We start from the raw sequence: 21,392 nt of genomic DNA, 5'->3' as shown, positions 1-21,392 counted from the left end.
TAATGTAAAACTATAGTGAGTCAAAACTGAAAAAAATTCTCTCTCTTCTTTTTCCCATTAAAATGCAGTGCAGCACCTGCTCTGGCCAACATGCGCTCCTCCATATGTCTATGGCCCTGTACACTCCAGTTTTCCTCCTCGCAGGGAACTCTCCTACGTGACCCGGCACATGCTATACATAATAACTTGCACTGGGTCATGGAGGAGAGAGACCACCATGCAAGGTTGAAGACCCGAGAGCACGGACTTACATACATATGGAGGAGCACATGCCGGGCTGCCGGCCAGAGCAGGTGAGCCGCTACACTGCATCAGTCCTGGGGGTAATAACAAGGATGGGGGAGACCTGAGGTGGTGTTTGGCGCATTTAGCAGCCCCTAATGCCGCCCAAAGGGTGGGGTCTGCCGAAGGAGGGGGGGGGGGGTACATTTAGCCCCATTTACCTAGTAGAAGTAGGGATAAAGATGTTGCTGATTAAAGTGGACCTAAACTCTTTCACAGGACATAAGGAAAGCAGAGAGAAGTGCACCCTGCATGTACAGTATTTAGAGAGTTTAGCTTGTCTAATTCCCCCTCATCTATGAATAACCACAACTTTAATTTGATCTCTCAGCTGTGACAGCTCAGGAATTTCCTCTGCCATGGCAGAGCTGCTAATTTGTAAAGACAGGGTGTTAACCCTATGTCTGCTTCAATGAAAGCAGGAAGTAGACACAGATTTATTGCAGGATTTGTATCAGCTGTAACAAAGAAATTTTGTTTTTTTTAAAGTGACACTGAAGCAAAAAAAAAACTTATGATATAATTAATTGTATGTGTAGTACAGATAACAGAACATTAGCAGAGCTAATGACCCTTTGAATTTTCCTGCAGTGAAAACCTTATTTGAAGCAGTCTTTCACTGTTTCTTTGATGTATAAGTGCTTCAGAAAACAGCACCGTAGCCAACCTACGTTGGGTCAAAGAGCTCAGAGAAGCTCTTTTGCATAGATAACAAGTGAAGTTCCTTCACTCTTCTTTTACAGGAAACAATATGATACGTGTTTCTTTGCTACTAATGTTCTATTTATTAGCTGTACTACACATACAATTTATTATCTCATAAGTTTATTTTCACTTCAGATTCCCTTTAAGGTAATTATGATGTTGCTTATCTTTTAGAGCAGAGAGGAAGTTCTAAGTTCAGGTCCACTTTAAGTTAATTTTCATGGCAAAGAACTATTTTGCAATCCATCTGATTACCCTTCATAGAGAGAGCTGAGTGCAAATCACTTAATAAAGGCCCCTGACTCTATAGCTACAGCACTGGCTATATGTGCCATTTGTTGAGAGCCTGTAGCCTAGATGACCTCACTATGGTAGCAGACTGCTGGAATTATTTTAAAGTGCCATCTTACCATTTTCGCCACAGTAGATGCGGTTGAAACCTCTTCGGTTAATGTTGGCAATGTTTTCTTTAGAGGTTCCATGGTACAGGTACCGTACATTCCGCTGCCCAGGATATTTCTGATCCATGTCCTGCTTATTAAGTGAGAAACTCTGCCACAGCTTCACATTCTGGATCCTGGCAATCTATAACATAAATAAAGACGAACTCCAGTGAAAATAATACAAAAAATATATGTGTCCGCAACACTAGCAATATAAATAAATCACCAAGTGTGCTAGGGCTCAGACATATATAATGTAAAAAAGGAAAAAGAAAGCCCACATGTACAGCACCACTGGGAAAATTCAAAAAGTTTATTTCATAATTCTAACATCCAATAATTATTGACACAATGAAAATCAACATGATAATAAAATCAATTAAAACTACGGCAAAATCAATTCCCTGCTGAGAAAATCAATCATATAAACACAATAGTATACATTATGGCATCATAATACATGAGAATATATACTGAAAAAAGTATTCAATAATACCAGCAAGGTGGGCGTCTAATTAGAGCCCAACAATGCTTGAACCCGGGTTCAGTAATAATCAGGCCCGGATTTCTGCAAAGGCCACAAAGGCCACGGCCTAGGGCGATAAAATCAGATAAGATCAGAAGGGCGGCAGGACTTGGAGAGAGAAGAGGTCATATGTCAAAGTAAATCATCTCCTCTGTTCCCACAGCGCAGCCATCCAGCGCCCTGCTCTGCACTAATAGATGAATTCCAGAGTTCCCCAATCCCTGCACCTCTCACTTCCTGATGTGTTATAACAATCAGGATCAATCATAACTGTTACCTGATGATCCAATTATGATCGACATACAGTACAAGTGGATGTGAGAAATACCAGGGATACATTACAAAGCATATAAAACTAAGTTCAGCTGAGTTCTAATGCAGGCATTCACAAACATTTCTGCTAGTTTCTTTGCCTTCTTTTTTACAGCTGTGACACTGACTGACCCCAGCAGTTGTAAATTACACTTTCTTATCTAGCCGTAATTTATTGTTTTTTTTCTTCCTAGCCAGTGATCTTGTCTCTGCTTAAAGGGAACCTTAACTGAACGGGGGGTAAAGAGTTTTACTTACCTGGGGCTATTACCAGCCCCCTGCAGCAGTCCTGTGCCCTCGGCGCAGCTCTGGAATCCTCTGGTCCCCCGCTGTCACTTAGTTTCGTTTTTGACGACTCACCAGTCGCCGGCCGCCATGCGTATTATTGGACGCATTCACCAATGCAATTAGCACTATTGCGGACCGAAACGCGTACAAAAATACGCGTTGCCGCATATCTACGCGTGCGCACGCGTAGATATGCGGCAACGCGTATTTTTGTACGCGTTGCGGTCCGCAATAGCGCTAATTGCATTGGTGTATGCGTCCAATAATACGCATGGCGGCCGGCGACTGGTGAGTCGTCAAAAACGAAACTAGGTGACAGCGGGGGACCAGAGGATTCCAGAGCTGCGCCGAGGGCCCAGGACTGCTGCAGGGGGCTGGTAATAGCCCCAGGTAAGTAAAACTCTTTACCCCCCGTTCAGTTAAGGTTCCCTTTAAGTTAACTCTTTCCTGACTCATTTTCTGTCCGTCAGCTCCGACCATCTATGAGAACTGCTGCAGCCTGGAATAAAAATGCTGTATGCTTCCCTTTCATTGCTAAACTGTCACTGTCACCTGAGCTGTTACTACCTCTATGCTAGTTTGTATGGTTTGGCATCCTTCTGCTTTCCTGTAGCATTAGAGCATTGTACCATCTTAGCCATCAGCGAATGCAGAGAGTTTTGATTCAGGATGATACCATTTATTGGCTTAAAAGAAAAAGAGTAATCTTTCTGCTAATAAGCCTTCTTCATACTTTGTTGCTGTATACTGCCAATATGTTATTATTATGTACATTCAGCATTCAAAAGAGATACGCAGATTTTTCAGCAAATATAAATAAATGTCATTCAGATGCTTTAAAGTGGAGCTGAACTCTTGCACAGGACAGAAGGAAAACAGAGAAATGCACCCTGTATGTATTAAGAGAACCTTTCGAATTCTTCCACATCTGTGTCTAATCACAAATTTGATATCTTCCCTGTGTCACCTGACTGCCACAGCATATAATCTTATTTTAAAGCACAAGATGTTAATATATTTGCTTCCATGAAAGTAGGAATTAGACACACTGTCTATTTATTGCAGGATTTGTATCAGCTGTAACAAAAATGTTTTTATGTAAAGGTTATGTTGTTGCATATCTTTTAGAGCAGAGAGGAAGTTCTGAGTTCAGGTCCACACTAATTACAACCAAACATCCAAAGTGAGTCTTGACAGGATGTTTGCTACTTACCTGTTCTCTGTTTTGGATGGGCTTCTCTCCATTGCTCTGCCCTGCCATCTATTTGTGGCTTCGACTACAGCCAGTCGCACAGAGGACAAAGAAGCAGCGCATGCTCTGGCCACTCACGCTCCCTGTCACCTGTTTGTGGCTCTGACTGCAGCCAGTCCCACAGAGGATAAAGAAGCAGCGCATGCTCTGGCCACTTGAGCTCCCTGTAATTTCCTGCTCCTGCCCAGATGTGCACAGCAACCAAGGCCAGTATAGTGTTATGCATTCTTGACAAGTACCGATCATACATCACCGTAATTTCTCAAGTATGCATGCCCAGAACACTATCGGCTGCTGTGCACATTCGGGCAGGAGCGCAAATTTCCATCGTGAGAGGACAGAGAGCATCCACTGATTCTTTGTTCAATGAGGGGCACAGCAGCACAACTGAAATGGGCCCATTCAAACCAGTGATCACTAGTCAGATAGTTGGCCAGAATGTTTTTTGGTGGTGGTGGTTGCGGGGGGAGGGGGGGGGGAGCGCTTGGTGACAGCAGGCCTAGGGCACTGGTAAGTACAAATCCGGCCCTGGTAATAATAGTGCAAAAAAAATCTGTGCAAATAGCAAAAAAATGAATAAATATACATGTATATACAAAAAAATCTGTGCAATGGCTGCAAACACACAAATATATAGGAGCAGCCTATAGGGTAAAGTGCATGAGAGGAAAATCAGAGTGCAACAAATAAGATACTTATCCCCAAGTGGAGCTGGTATGATGCAGTCAGCAGGAAGATAGGTCGGTACCCCTCAGGACAGTCCCGCTAGCTCCGCGGGCGTCACCCCGCTTTGAAGGAGAGAGGACACTGCAATTGATGCACGCCAAGATGGCGTTTAAATGAAGGAGGAAAGGAGGGCATGCGCATCAAGGCCAGTGACACATCACCCGGATGTGACGTCATCACTGGGAAAGAGTGAAGGAGACCGGAAGGAGGAAGTAAGAACCACAGTGAGGCGCAGCGGCGAAACCAGGAAGCTGCCGAGTGAACAGCCCACAGACTACAGGAATAGGAGAAACATCTAAAGACAGCCCAATCAAAGCCCAGCACAAAGAACCAGAATGAAAGAGCTGGCAGGGAGCCCAAACGACACGTCATAGTGACAGTATGAAGTGGTATATGGATATAACATGAACATACATTAAAAAATGCACATCTATACCTACACCATTGTACATAATATTATATTGCTGTATACAAAATACACTGTCCCTTTAAGAACTCTCTGCTCTTGGCGCATTATGTAGTGAATGATGTATTTTGTATACAGCAATGTATACAAAAGACTTTGTATTGCTGTGCGTTAGCCCATGTTAAAACTGTTTCTAACGTGCGACTTTAACGTCGCACTGTGAAAGAGACCTAAAGGGAAGCTTAAAAGAATCGTCAGGCAAAAAAAATGAGTTTCACTTACCTGGGACTTCTACCAGCCCCATGCAGCCATCCTGTGCCCTCCTAGTCACTCACTGCTGCTCCAGTCCTAGAGCTAGTTTCGTTTCTGCCGACCTCGGGGTCGGCGCGCCGCATTGTGTACAATTTTACGCATTCCCGCTGTGCCGGCGCGCCGCATTGTGTACAATTTTACTCATTCCTGCTGTGCCGGCGCGCCGCATTGTGTACAATTTTACGCACTCCCGCTGTGCCGGCGCGCCGCATTGTGTACAATTTTACTGGCGGCAGGGGACTGGAGCAGCAGTGAGTGACTACGAGGGCACAGGATGGCTGCATGGGGCTGGTAGAAGCCCCAGGTAAGTGAAACTCCTTTTTTTTTCTTTTTTTTTTGCCTGACGATTCCTTTCAGGCTAAACAAAATGAATTTAACTTAGCTGGTGCCTCTTGCATCCCCCTGGATTCATACTGTGCCCATAACATCCTCCTAATTCCCTCCAGCTAGCAGCGGCAACCCCCACAAAGCTGGCCTGTCGCAGTCTGGGCAGCGCATGCACAGAAGCCAATGGCTGGCGGTGACTGGCCAGCTTTGCAGGGGTCGTCTCTGCTGGCTGGAGGGGATTAGGAGGACGTTGTGGGCATGTATGTTCTCCCCGTACCAGCATGGGTTTCCTCCGGGCACTCCTGTTTCCTCCCACGTCCCAAAAACATACAGATAAGTTAATTGGCTTCCCCCTAAAAATTGTCCATAGACTATGATACATGCTCTACACCTGAGTTCCCCAAACCTGTCCTCAAGGCCCACCAACAGTACATGCTTTGCAGAAAACCACAAACTTACACAGGTGGAGTAATTAGTGTCTCAGCAGAACGGATTACCTAACTGTGAGGATTTCCACAAAACATGCACTGTTGGTGGGTCTTCTTGAGGACAGGGTTGGGGAACACTGCGAGTCTACACGATACATACATAGACATATGACTATGATAGGGATTAGATTGTGAGCCCCTCTGAAGGACAGTTCATGACAAGTCACTATACTCTGTACAGCGCTGTGTAATGTGTCGGCGCTATATGAATACTTAAAATAAATAAATAGTAGAAAATCAGTAACACAATGGATATTCTATTGTCGATAACAGGTAATAGTAGAATATTGGTCAAATTACAAATAATCTACTAACCATAATATCTCGCTCCAAGATTAACCTGCGGCACTTTCAAATGTTAAATGTTCACTCTCTCTTTCACGCCAATTTGAAATAGCACAATATGCCAGATCAGCCACTTTGAATTACATGAGCTGTCTGCGTAATAAGTGACATGGCTGATGGCGCTGGAATATGGGGAGAGGCAATAAAACACAAACCACAAAGATATTGGATCTCACAAACTTTACACGCGCTTTACTTTTTTAAAAGACATTTGGTGACATTTGGGGCTTGATTCACAAAAGTGTGCTAAGTGTTAGCACGCCAGTGAAAAGCCCCTTAGCACGTGCAAACTGCCTCTTCAGGCGCTAATATGCGCTAATATGCACATGCAAACTACTTAGCACCCTAGTTTGCACGTGCAAAACCTTAACACGTGCTAACTGAGTTAGCACTGGTTAGTGAATCAAGCCCTTGTTGTTCTATAGAGATCCTCTGACATTTACGGTAATGCTTTCGCTTTATAGAAATCCTTTGACATTTAAAGTGAATGTTAAGTGAAAAAAAACCCTGATACTTACCTATGGAGAGGGAAGGGTCTGGGTCCTATAGAGCCTTCCCTCTCCTCTCATGGTCCCCTCGTTCCAGTGATGGTGCCTGTCACCACCGGTAGCGATATTTGATTGATCGGGTGAATACTGCTCTGTGATACCGTGGGAGGCGTTGTAAGTTTTCAGGAGCCCGAGTGCTTCCAAAGATGGGGCGATCCCTACTGCGTCTGCGTAAGCCTGCTCTCACACGCACTCACACAGGAGCAGTACAAATCCACTTGTATTTGGGAGCACTTAGGCTCCCAAAGACTTTAAGGAATACTGTAGGGGGGTCGGGGGAAAATGAGTTGAACTTACCCGAGGCTTCTAATGGTCCTCCGCAGACATCCTGTGCCCGTGCAGCCACTCACCGATGCTCTGGTTCACTTCTGGAATTTCTGACTTTAACCACTTGCCGACCGCACGCTTATACCGTGCGTCGGCAAAGTGGCAGCTGCAGGACCAGCGACGCAGTACTGCGTCACCAGCTGCAGGCTGATTAATCAGGAAGCAGCCGCTCGTGCGAGCGGCTGCTTCCTGTCAAATCACGGCGGGGGGCTCCGTGAATAGCCTGCGGGCCGCCGATGGCGGCTCGCAAGCTAAATGTAAACACAAGCGGAAATAATCCGCTTTGTTTACATTTGTACGGCGCTGCTGCGCAGCAGCGCCGTAAGGCAGATCGGCGATCCCCGGCCAATCAGCGGCCGGGGATCGCCGCCATGTGACAGGGGACGTCCTGTCACTGGCTGCACAGGACGGATAGCGTCCTGTGCAGCCCAGATCTCCCGGGGGAGAAGGTAGGAGAGGGAGGGGGGAGAATGTCGCCGCGGAGGGGGGCTTTGAGGTGCCCCCCCCGCAAAATGCCTGCAAGTAGGAGCGATCAGACCCCCCCTGCACATCATCCCCATAGGGGGGAAAAAAGGGGGGCGATCTGATCGCTCTGTGTGGCCGCGGATCTGTGCTGGGGGCTGCAGAGCCCACCCAGCACAGATCCAAACAAACAGCGCTGGTCCTTAAGGGGGGGTAAAGGGTGGGTCCTCAAGTGGTTAAAGTCAGAAAACCACTACGCCTGCGTTGCCGTGTCCTCGTTCCCGCTGATGTCACCAGGAGCGCACGGCTCAGGCACAGACCATACTGGGCCTGTGCAGTATGCTCCTGGTGACATCAGCGGGAACGAGGACACAGCAATGCAGGCGCAGTGGTTTTCTGACTTTAAAGTCAGAAATTCCAGAAGTGAACCGGAGGCGGGGCCGGAGCATTGGTGAGTGGCTGCGCGGGCACAGGGTGTCTGCAGGGGACCATTAGAAGCCCTGGGTAAGTTCAATTCATTTTCCTCCGACCCCCCTACAGTATCCCTTTAAGTAGCTTCTGTAGCAACAGATTGGAATGAGGTGATGGCGCTGGAATGAGGGGACCATGAGAGGGATGGGAAGGCTCTGTAGGACTAAGAGCCTTCTCCATAGGTAAATATCCGTTTTATTATTTTTTTTCACTTGACATCAGCTTTAAAAGGAACCCGAGGTGTGAGAACCACAGAAACTTCCATATTTATTTGCTTTTAAACAACACCAGGTGCCTGGCAGTCCTGAAAAACAAGCATGCAGCTAATCTTGTCAGATTTGTCATAGACATCTGATCTGCATGCTTGTTCAGGGTCTATAGCTTAAAGTATTAGCAGAGGATCGGCAGGACAGCCAGGCAATGTGCATTATTTAAAAGGAAATAAACATGTCAGCCTAATTATCCCACATGCCAAGTCCAAGTGAGGAGTGGTTATGTTTTTTTCCCAGTGTAGGATTGTCAGAAAGGCGACCCAGGTCCTGGCCTAGGGCAGCTGTTCCCCTAAGGGGGTGGCTGGACATGGAAGAGTGGTAGCTGCATATGGAAAAGGAAGGCTACACATTAGAATTAACACATGGAAGAAGAGAGCTGCTGCCCATAGGAGCTGTATATGAAAGAAAGGGGCCTCTCGATACGGTTTCTTTACATGGAATTGGGGGCTGCCCATGGAATTTTAGGGATCTGCTGCACATTAGAGATGGCCCAAACAGTTTACTGGTGGACAGTTCCCGGCGAATTTCCGCTGTTCGCATTCTCCGCGAACTGCGGACATATGGCGTGTTTGACCCGCCCCCTATACATCATCATGGAGCCAAACTTTGACCCCCTTACCTCATAGTCAGCAGACGCATGGCAGCCAATCAGCTAGCACCCCTTCCTGGACCACCCACCACCCTATCAAAAAGCAGTTGTGGTGGCCATATTGGATTCATTCTCTGCTAGCTGCTGACTGTTAGTGAGAGCAGGGTCAGACTTGCTGCAGAAAGGGAAAGCATTAGCTAGGCCTGTGTCCTTGTTCCTCACTTGCTGTGAAAGCACCCCAAACAGCCTTTGTGAGGGCTAGCACATCGGTCTCCTGTGGTTTTTTTATGTGTGACACTCCACAGCCCACTGACACCCAGAGCTGTGCACACTACTGCTATTGTTGTTGCCTCATTAAGTTGCACGCACAGAACCACTCCATTGCATTATTATTTCACTGTATTCTAATAGTACTATTGCATTTCTCTGTGTGTGACACTCCACAGCCCACTGACACCCAGAGCTGTGCATGATCTGATTTCTGCCCTTTAGGGATTAAAACCCGACATTGCATCAACGCCGTCATTTTTGGTGGGACTTTTGGCATGGATCCCTCCGGCATGCTACAGTCCAGGTGTTAGACCCCTTGAAATAACTTTTACATCACTTTTGTGGCCAGAAACAGTCTTTGTGGGTTTTAAAATGTGCCTGCTTATTGAAGTCTATGGCGGTTTGCCTATTTGCTGAATTCACGTTCGCTGTTTGCAAACGGAAAATGTTATGTTCACGACATCTCTACTGCACATGGAAGGGGAGCCAAAAGAAAGTTGCCCTAGAAGAGGAAAAAGTGTAAATCTGGCTTTATGTATTCTATCTGTGTTGATGTGGTTGCCTGTATAATGATGACCATTAATGTGTAAGTATACAGCCTACTCTCCAGTCGAACATTTTACAGTATAATCTCCTTATAGTAAACTCCAAGGGACCAAGAAAATTAGTTTACTATATCAGAAGTTTACTATATCAGAAATTGGCCTAGAAATGGTCCAGCATGCCCTGGAACATTCTCTGCAGCAAAGGACCATCTCTGTTTTCCTATTGGAGATACAGTACAAGCACTTGCACATTTGGTGGACTACAAGGTGAAGTATACCTTAAGGCTGCATAGCCAGGCTGGACAAATCACTGTACAGTAGTCCAGGGCTCCTTAAAAATTGCAGCCGTCACTGAATAGAGGCAGCCACTTGCTTCCTGTGAGTGGCTTTGACACCTCCGCAGGTGAGACTTTCAGCACGTCATGCAAAACTTTCTGTTCACACTTGAGCCATTTATGAAGCCTCTCTTCAAAATGCAGCCAATCATGATAAGATACTTGCTTCTGTAATGCGTGTGGCTCTGTTACCTCCGCTGTAGGTCTTAGCACACCCCTCTCTATTCTCCTTAGTTTTCTCACTCTGAACTTAACTACTTAAGTGAAAGCAGCCTGTACTGTGCTCCACACGCTACCAGGAGTGTTATCGCTAATAAGGGAAGAGATACCCAGGAGTGCGTACAATCCTGTGGGAGGACTAGGACAATACTTTTATCACTGATTGCAAAGTGGAAGTGGTAACGCTGCATCCCGTTTTGTTTATGTTCACATTATACCTCATTTTCTCCAGGCTGCTTATTTGTACAGCACTGTATGAATATCCAGCGCCGGTGCCATTCTTCTTGTCTTACAAATGTTATCAGTAAGAATGGTCTGAAATGCTAATTATAGTTTCCGCGGAAAATCCGCTTTCCGCCATTGTCAATTACCGTTACCGATTCTGTTTTCCGCTATCGATTTCCGCATTCCGATGCGGATTTTCGTGGTAATTTCCACCAACTTTATCAACGATTTCTCAAAAACTACAAGGTATTTTTTAAATATTTTTTTTGTCTTGTTTCCACTCTTCTACTTAAAGCGGAATATAACCCTGCATTCCAACTTTGCTCTAAAACATTATTTACAGTATATTTTATGCAACCAACATTTTTTTTTTACTAGACCAGCATTGGAAGGGTTACACAGAGCTTTAAAGTTCCTGGAGATTTCTGCAGACATCTGAAGCTGACATAGACACATTTTGTTTACATAAATGTATCTAAGTGTTGAATGTGACTCACTGTCTCTCACTGAGAAGGAGTTGGAGGACAGCCAAAGAGTGTGTAACATTTCTCGATAGATACATATAACTAAATAGATTGTAACAATCTGAACTTCTGCATATCTCTCCATGGAACTTTAAACCTCTGTGTTTAACCCTTCCAATGCTGGTCTAGTAAAAAAAAAATGCTTTTTACATATAATATGCTGTAAATAATGTTTTAGTGCAAAGTTGAAATGCAGGGTTATATTCCGCTTTAATTAACAAACCCTGAAAATGTGGTGTTTTTAGCTCCTATGGGGGCTCTGCTATTAACCACTAAAGTCGGCGTCATATTGCATATCGGTAATGCAGATTTTCCACATTTTACAGTACAGTCAATAGCCACCGACTTTAGCGGTTAATAGCAAAGCATTACTGGTTTCCCGCAGAATCCGAACGAGCATCCCTAGTTATCAGGCATCACTTGCAACCAGCCTAAAGAGAGCAGCCGACCACGGGCTTCGCACTGACAAATGACTTATGCGCCACCCACTTATTACTATATCTGAATAAGCATTACGTAGGAGCCAAAAAATATGATTACAATAACAAAAGTTTTATTTTATCAGAGTTTACTATACCAGGTGTTGCAATGCTTACACAGACCTATAATGGAGATTGGCCAGGACCTGGAGAGGTACTTTTCTATACCCGAATGTTTACTATACCAGACAGACTTTATTATAGCAATATTATACTGTATTTTCACACTGCCAAAGAAAGATTCCAACTTTTTTGGTTTAATTGTGTACTTAAAATTGTTGGTGACCTTCTTCTTGGTGTATGTTTCAGTGGTACTAGCTTATCCTTATGTGATGCATGGATGTGGTTGTAAATCACAGACACTCTGACACAGTATTTCAAGTGAGCTGAATACATTCAATGACGTCAACATTGCACTATATACCAGTATATGGTAAACCATGACAATCAGCACTTCAAAATACATAATTATCACATCTTTAATCCATACCTCCCAACTTTTTGAGATGAGAAAGAGGGACACTTAATCCACCCCCCTGCCACACCCCTGATCACACCCCCATCACACCCCTACCATGCATACCATAAAGATTTCATGAGAAAAATATGTTTTATAATTCAAACCACACTGGTCCTTTTTATCCTGGTTCATTTTTCTTCATATTAACATTTTAAATTAGTATTATATATACATTTAAAGGATGGGAATAAAGTTTTGAGTCAATTAAACACATTTTTTAGTAGATACATGTATACATGTTTACATAGAAAGAGGGACAAAGTCCTGAAAGAGGGACAACAGAGGGACAGAGGGACAGGGCTCCCAAGGAGGGACTATGCTCTAATCTCAGTTAGAATCAGAATCAATTTATTTGGCCAAGTAAGTTTGCACTTACCAGGAAGGAATTTGACTTGGCAGTTGCTTATGCTTAAAGGGGAACTTCAGCCTAAACAAACATACTGTCATTAAGTTACATTAGTTAGGTTAATTAAAATAGATAGGTAATACAATCTCTTACCCACCCTGTTTTAAAAGACAGGCAAATGTTTCATTTCATGGGGGCAGCCATCTTTTTGGTTGAAAGGAGGTGACAGGGAGCATAAGACACAGTTCCAACTGTCCTGTGTGCTGATCACCCCTCCCAGTTGCTAAGCAGCGTAAATAACAACATAGGAAATACCATCATGCTTTGCACAGCATCAGGGGAAAAAAGCCCGGGCAGTTTTCTTTGATGGGTGGAGCTTAGCTAAAAATGCAGCTAAAAATTATGCTTTGGTAAGAAAAACAAAGTTCTGATGCTGTGAAACTGTTAAAGAAACACCAAGCCTTTTCAGTTCTGCTGAGTAGATTTTTAGTCCGGAGGTTCACTTTAACAGACACAAACAAAACAATACAAGAACAGAGTGTATATATTACCTCCACCACTTCATATGACCCTCCGGAGGTGGACAGAAAGTCATCTGCAACCACTTTGAATTCTGTGGAATTTTTAGCCAGTACCACTTCTTGATGCCCACAGCTTCCAGGATTTGTCCATGTTGATGGAAAGGAGATTGTAACTGTCAAAAGCAACGTTACAGGATGGATTTAATTGTTGCATAGTTTACAAAGGGAAAATAAACTGTCAGTGTGAGCTATTTTTTAGACACTAATTCTAGTAAAGTTGTTTAACAGAACAGTACTTTAGAAAGGGTTCTTTAGGGACATATAGTAGAATGTACAATGGGCAAACCCTAACTAAATAATTTACCGAGCAATATTAATAAAAATATATTCATTAATTTAAAAACCGTTTCTGCTTATGTTTAAATTTAATATGCTTAAAAAAATTAGCAAAATAAAAAAGGAAAATACCTGTTGCACTTAGGGCCTGTTTCCACTACACACAGATTGGAAGCAGAATGGATGCAGACAAACTGACTCCAATGAATGTCTATGGGCCTGTTTCCACTAAATGTGATTTTTCTGATGCAGATTTTCCCATAGGCATTCATTGGAGTCAGTTTTTCTGCATCCATTCTGCATCCAATCTGCGTGTAGTGGAAACAGGCCCTAATTCATAGATATGCTCTTCGCTTCAAACACCTATAGCTGTCTGCTCACACCCAGTCAGTCTGAAACATGCCCCCTTTAGTCACATGGGCATGCGAGAGGGAAGAATGACTGGTCTCTCAGCTGAAGCCTCGCCTGCTGACTGATGACTTAACAGGTCTCTACTAGCAAGGTGTGGCTTCAAAATTACTGGAAAAGTAAGCAGGCAGGTGAAGACTGATAAGGAAGATATAACATAAGGATCCATGAATCGGTGCAGTTTTGTTTTTCATTTAACCACTTTATGACAAGCTGACTTCTACAGCCTCTTAATGGCTCCAGAACGTTTTTATAAGTCAGACAGTGCTGCTGCTGTGCACATGCACGCTCCCGCGTGTGCTTGTGCACGCTCCCGCGCGTGCACGTGAGATTAGTGAAGAAAAAAAAAAACACCAAAGAAAAAATACACCTTTATTTCCAAATATTATATTGTCACCATACTTTATACTAGGGACATAATTAAAATCTTGTGATAACCAGAACAAATAGGCAGATAAAATGTGTGGGTTTTATGCACAGTAGCAGTGTTTACATTAAAACTATAGGGGATGAAATTGGAGAAATTGTGTATTTTTTCCTTGTTTTTCCTTTTAACATGCATAGAAAATAAAGTAATTACTGAAAACAAAAATCAACCCCAAAAAGTTCATTTGGTGGCGAAAAAAAACAAGATATAGATCATTTCATTGTGATTAGTAGTGATTAAGCTATTGGCAAAGGGATGAGCACGGAAAGGTGAAAATCGCTCTTGTCCATTAGGGTAAAAACGCCTTTGGGGTGAAGTGGTTAAAAAACACAATTTTTTATTTACTAGAAGTTTTCATACATAATTGTTTTCAAATAATTTTCTGTAAATGCATTTAAATTTGCGTCTGAGCCTGGACTTTACAATCTATCTGCAATTTCCTCTTCAGCTTTGATATGTATTCCTTTTGAAAATGTCTAAGTATTAAAAATATATATTTCAATGAAGAATTTAGTCCATGTACAAAGCATGGCTGCCATTATTCTTGGCAATACTAGGGCTAGGTATGGCAGGCTGATATGAACAATGATCAAACAATCATGTATCCAATAATCAGAGCAATAACAACCCTCACCTACCACATTTAATAGTGATATACACTATACAATTTCTTTTAAAGTAGATTAGATGGTAGATTGAATAGCGAGGCTATATTTACCTATAATCATTAGGCCATTTTATTGGTCAAACTTTGACTGGACATGTCAATACATTGTCATAATTAGCAGGTGGGAGCGCAGGAGGCTGCGGGCAGTGGCATAGCTAAGGAGCTTGGGACCCCAGTGAAGTTTTACATGGGGTCCAGGGGCAAACCCAGGATTTTCAAGGGGGTGATTCCTGAAAGGTCTCCCTCAGCCACGCACAATACAGTATTATAATATGGTAGGACATCATGCTGGGTACACATAAAACAATTTCCCTTCCGACTGACAGGATTGGACAATTATTTCCTAAATGTCTGTTTTGCTCCCAATTGACAACGAGATCGATCAGGAGCAGTTTGGATACAGATAATAATGAGGACAGCTGACATTGGTAATGAAGGGGAAAGTGAAGCATTCACCCAGCAGGGCACAGCGCTGTGCTCATACCTGACTCTGTTAAGCTCTCCAGAGCTGTTCCATGCTCTGTGCACACACTGCTGCTCCATGCTCTGTACACACTGCTGCTACATCCAAAGTCAACTGTAGCAGGGAAAGAAAGGGGGCAGTGCTGTGAGCTGCAGGATACATGTAGATATTCTGGTGTCTCAACTTTTGCCTGTCACCAGACACTGCATCGGCCTGAGGGGGGATTCTGGGCAGCTGTAATCCCCCCCTGCGTTTGCCTATGGGGTCCCAAGCACTCTATTGAGATGGAGCCTCAAAACCTACCAAGGACAGCTGCATTGTCAGAGAGGTATAATCAGAGTGAGGCAACAGTTAGTTAAGGATTACCACTTTGCAATGCACATATAGTGGTGTTCATTACCAGCATAGCACAATGAAAAGCTAATAAGATGGATGATGGAGGTTGCCCCATGGGTCACTCTGGTCCAGAGGTCCTGATGCGGTTGCAACCTCTGCAACCCCTATTGCTACGCCATTGGCTGCAGGTGCCAAGGGTAGGTGTTGGAAGGCTTCAAGCATAAGTGACCTGACAGATGATAGACAACATTTCAGTTGAAATCTTGTCTAAAATCCACTTAGCAAGATGGCAGTTCAGGAGAAAGATTGAAAGTTATACAATTGTCAAATTTCCCTTGCAGATTTGATCATTACACTGCCTTTACCATGTGACCCAACAGCATGCCCGTTACATGACTACCTACATGCCGCGGCATTACGGGGTTACAGGCACACTGGTGGGAATGTAGAGAGGACACAGGAGGAGCATGTGGAGAGATAATAGGTTGTCTGGAGTATATAAATAAACCTGTTAAAAATCTGACAGCATCTTGTCCACTTCAAGGTGGCGAGTCCACCACCACCTCCTGAGGAATTTAAAACCTTTTAGTACCTTTTATCCTGCTGGCGCCTCTGTTCACTCTTATATTACCAATATCCACCCCTGGTGGAGGGGTCGATCACCATCTCTTCTTTCCTGATCTACAGAGAGCGACTTTTAATCCTGAGTGAGGACAGGTCTAATCTCCTCACTGGCCTGTACAGTGGTTACCTAGGAGGTAACCCACTTTTGTGAGTATATACACTATATACTGCTCAATTCCAACCTATTGTTTTGCTTACTACACTATATTGGGCTCTCGTGTCCACACTTTTGTTTATCGTTACAATGTGGAGAGATAAGCGTGTGCTTTACTGCAAACACTTTGCACAGGCCCACAGAAGCACTAGATGGGGGAGACCTGGGGGCCCAGATAGAGGGATCTATCTGTTGGTTGAATCTGGTGGCCATCTGTAAGTGTATGGCCACGTTAAAGAGTAACTGTCAGGCTGCAGAAGCTAATTTAAACCTCTATTCTCCTGTGTTAAACAGTTTAGAAGGAAGCCCAAAAGCCATTAGTGAAGATAAAAATCTCAGTTACCTTTGATGTGTGCTTATCAGCAAGGCTGTTAAAACCCAAGAGGACGCAAGCCGCATACTATACTGCAAAGCATTCTGGGGCCCTCCCCTCGGCTGCTAATGAGACGTTACAGCAGCTTGTAATCAGTCCAGCGCGTAGCACTGATAAATCTCCGGGCAGAGTCAGCTATTGTTCCTAGCCACATGGCTCATTAATATTCACTGCACACTGTGTTGTTCAAGTACGAGCTTATCTGTGATCAGGAAGCAGGCAGGACATGACGACACATTTGACAGAAAAACATGGAACCTGCCATGAGCTGTCAGGAGCATCTATCTCTGCATATACTATATACAAATTCTGTGAAATCCAAACGTGAACAGTGAAATGCATATGTAATGTAAGTACAGCCAATCTTTAGCTACTGATATATGTGTTTATTTTCTCTGAGACCTTATACCTAACAGCTCCTCTTTAAGTCTCATATACATGGTGGATAAAAGCTGTTGGAAACAAATGATCAACAACCAGCTGTCGGACAATCATTCATTTTAAAACAGCCCAATGACATGAAACAATAGCATTCAACAATAGTACTTAGGTATAATGTTCAAACTATACTGGCGGATCTGTTTAGGCTGTAATCATGCACACAAGACATTGTATATGGATATTATTAGATCTCAAACAACCACTAACACAACTGCACAGGTGCTGCCTCACCACAGGAAATCTGAAAACATCTTCATAAGCAATCCATAGCCGTGGGTATATCGCCTATCATCGCCATGTGGAAACTTATTTCTCTGTAGCCTGTACACGGCTGTAAACATTTAATTACAGTATGTACAGTACAGATCTTTGCACATAATTCAAGAAGTTTTGAATAAGTATGATTCCATTTATTGACTAACTTAGAGGTAAAGAAAAAGTAAGCTTTCGGCTAATCAGTCTTCTTCAGACTTAATTCCTGTATGTACGGCTGAAAAAGGCTTATTAGCCAAAAGCTTACTTTTTAATTACCTCCAAGTTAGCCAATAAATGGTATCATTTTGATTCAAAACTTCTTGCTTTTACTGATGGCTAACGTGGTACAACACTCTACTGCTTGCACATTATTCACAAATAGAGGTCCGTCATCAGGAAATGTTGGATTGTGACAATATTGTCTAGGGTCGGTTAAGCTGCCCCCCTATAATCAGCACAAATAAAAATGCCATCATGTTTGGTTAGTGCTACTTTTGTGCCCATTTGTGTTGCAAAAATTAAGATTTGTGCTGCTTTCGTTTTGATGATACCCCCGCACAGGCACAAAACTGATATGTTTGGGTAGTTCTGTGTGTGTTCTCATTTTTTGCTGCAAAAATCATTATTCTATTTTTTATAGTTTCTGAGATATTCAAGTTTTTATAAAGAGCAAAACTCCACTCAGCCCCTCTATAACATCGCAAAGGCTTTTGTTTTTGCAGCACACATGAGCACAAACACAGCACTGCTCAATGAGGACAGTTTGATGTCCATAGGCTGTGGTATGGAAGCTGGGTGATCTTATGGTCTGCGAAAACAAACAAGTGATATTATCTGTCACTGCAGGAATAGAGTGCTCACTACTTAAAGTACATTGACCAGACATCCCGCTTTAGCCGGGACACGTCCCGGATTCGGGGTCCCCTGTCCCAGGCTGCGCTGTGTCCCAGGAAACGTCCCGCTTTTAGCCACGAGACATCCCGGCCTCGGGACTCTGGCCACCATCCGATTGCATTACCTAGCCGCGCCAGTTCATAGCCCGCAGCCCCGCTCCAGCCTGCATAGTCTTCCGGCAGGCAGAGCAGGGCTACGGGAAGATGGCATCCAAAGCCCTGTACTGGAGACTATTTGTGTCTCCAGTACAGGGCTTCGGGCCCCATCTTCCCGTAGCCCTGCTATTCCATTCAGCACGGGAGATTGCAGGAGCAATATCTCCAGGGGAGCTGCGCGCTACAGGTCGGCAGGAGAGGAGACTTCTGTCAGGTGAGTAAATTCTTTTTTTTTGCAGATGAAATGTTGCCCAAATTGCGTTTATTTTCTGCTGAACTGTTGCCCAAATTGCGTTTATTTTCTGCTGAAATGTTGCCCAAATTGCGTTTATTTTCTGCTGAAATGTTGCCCAAATTGCGTTTATTTTCTGGTGAAATGTTGCCCACATTGGGTTTTTTTTTTCAGGTGAAATGTTGCCAACATTGCGCTTATTTTCTGGTGAAATGCTGCCCACATTGCATTTATTTTCTGGTGTCTGGTGTAACTGTTGCTGCATTTACTATTTAATGGTCATAGTTGGCTATATTTGCTGCTTTGGGGTTACAGTTACGCTCCGCCCATACAATGTCATTGCCACGCCCATTTTTCAGCGAACACCCCCCCCCCCCCCCCTGGGTTCCACCCAGAAAAATCTGTTCACTGTACTTAAAGGGACTCAGAGACAACAGACAGCCCAGCTTTGATACTTACCTGGGGCTTCCTCCCGCCCCATACACATGTCTAAGTCCACGCCATCCTCGCGCGGTCTACCGTTCAGCCGCAGTGAGCTCCGTTACTAGACTCAGTGTCGTCATCCGGGTCTACTGTGCATGCATGGGAGGTCTGTACATGCGCAGTAGACCCAGACTGACTTTTAAACCACCAGCAAGCAAGAAAATACTCAAAAAAATTTAATAGTACTTTTTCACCAACTTTTGGGAACTTTTTAGATGTGAAATGCTAAAAAAGTTATTTTATGGAGAACACGAAAATGATCTCTTAAGAGGTAACTCAGGAGAAGAAGTTAATTACATATGGGCCATAGTTTCAAAAAACGGATGCCATAATTTATCAGAATGACAGTATTTGTAATATTTTTTTTAAATATTTTGTAAAAATACCTTGTCTCTGTAATGCTGCCACAATATTATCTTCCAGTTTACTTTCCTGAAATAGTCAAAACATAAGTATGATAGATAGATAGATAGATAGATAGATAGATAGATAGATAGACAGACAGACAGACAGACAGACAGACAGACAGACAGACGGACGGACGGACAGACAGACAGACAGACAGACAGACAGACAGACAGACAGATAGATAGATAGATAGATAGATAGATAGATAGCGCAGACATACAATACATATACAGTACATACAAGTAGGTTACCTGCAGCTCTGTGCATTTTGCTTGAAAGACCTTAAGGTAAGTGTTGTAAATGGGCTCATGAAAGACTACAATAGAGATTGTTTCAAGGGTTGGAATATGTGTTGATGCTAAATAGTTTAAAGTGTTTTTCAAAATAGCATTGATTGATGCTTCTGGGTCTATTCCTGCCATGCCTGGAAAAAATACAAACAGTAGAAAAAAAACTCACTTTAATGAACTCTCCTATTTAATGAACTCTCCTAACTCGTGGCCAGGGCCGGCGCTAAAATATAAGGCGAGGGGGAAATTATTCCCAGACTCCATAGGTGCCCCAGCATCTCCCATTTAAAATGCAATATGTATGCGGGGTAATGCAGCAAGTGGTGGAGGTGAGGAACCAGCGGCAGGCAGGGGGTAGGCGCCCACCCACATGTAGAGCAGTGCGGAGCGGAAGTAAGGATACAACTCACTTGTCAGCTCTGGTATACTATAAAAGGAACCCAAGGTGAGAGACCTGGAGGCTGACATATTTATTTCCTTTTAAACAATGCACATTGCCTGGCTGTCCTGCTGATCTTCTGCCTCTAATATATTTAGCCATAGACCTCTAACAAGCATGCAGATCCGATGTGCATGCAAATACTGTAAATGTAAGCCTCCATATGTCTCACACCTCGGATTCTTTTTAATGATCATTGTTTTATTGTTTACCTCCCTGGCGGTAAGCCTGACACAGTGTCGGGCCAGCCGTGTCGGGCTAGCTGGCGCAGGGGATCATATTCACCACGGGAGGATTTTTTAAAATAAAATTTGTTACATATTGTTAAGCTAGCACTAGGCTAGCTAACTATGCGGCCCAAGTCCCTCCGATCGCCGCCGGTATACGTACCCCCAGAGATCCCGCGATGGCGCAGCCTCCCAATCAGCACCCGGCTTCGCTATGGGGAGGATCGGAACTGTGCATGACGTCGTTATAGCGACGAGTGGTGCTAATTGGGAAGCTGCTGCTCTCGATCGCCGATGGGTAAATATAGCCGGTGGCGATCGGTGGGGGGGTCAGAGAGGTGCCGGGGGACTTGGGCCACATAGTTAGCTAGCCTAGTGCTATCTAACATTAAAAAAAACAACATTTAATTAAAAAAATCCCTCCCACGGACGCAGCCACTGAAACTGCGTACCGCCAGGGAGGTTAAAGAGACTCTGAAGTCTACCGAAAATTAGGTTTTTATTTTAAAAACCTCAGTAACATTATTGTCCCTCTTAAAACGCTGCTGAACTGCGGCTGAAAACCCCCTCAATCACCCCAAACTCACCCCTTACTCGGCAGGCAAAATCCACTACTTTCTTGGTCGTGGATTTTGCTGCCGCCTCTATGCGCGTCATTCAGCACGTATCTCCACTTCTCCCCCGCCCCTCTCAGTGAAGGGAGACTGAGAGGGGC

At 43.9% G+C, this 21,392-nt stretch overlaps 1 protein-coding gene across 2 annotated transcripts in view; it reads right to left on the bottom strand.

Annotated features, from left to right (window-relative positions):
- Positions 1–21,392, bottom strand: part of LOC137525852 (protein mono-ADP-ribosyltransferase PARP15-like) — a 74,149-nt gene that overhangs the window by 6,100 nt on the left and 46,657 nt on the right. For both annotated transcript variants that reach the window (XM_068247074.1, XM_068247076.1), the window contains 4 exons: positions 19,973–20,145; positions 19,700–19,745; positions 13,096–13,238; positions 1,398–1,572 (listed from right to left, as the gene is read on the bottom strand). In XM_068247074.1, the coding sequence (XP_068103175.1) occupies positions 1,398–1,572; positions 13,096–13,238; positions 19,700–19,745; positions 19,973–20,145 (537 nt within the window). The remainder of the gene's footprint in view (positions 1–1,397; positions 1,573–13,095; positions 13,239–19,699; positions 19,746–19,972; positions 20,146–21,392) is intronic.

Source organism: Hyperolius riggenbachi, chromosome 7 (genome assembly GCF_040937935.1).
Source record: "Hyperolius riggenbachi isolate aHypRig1 chromosome 7, aHypRig1.pri, whole genome shotgun sequence".
Taxonomy (NCBI): Eukaryota; Metazoa; Chordata; class Amphibia; order Anura; family Hyperoliidae; genus Hyperolius; species Hyperolius riggenbachi.
The sequence above is the reverse complement of the archived record's forward strand: the minus strand, read 5'-3'. Positions and strand labels throughout refer to the sequence as shown.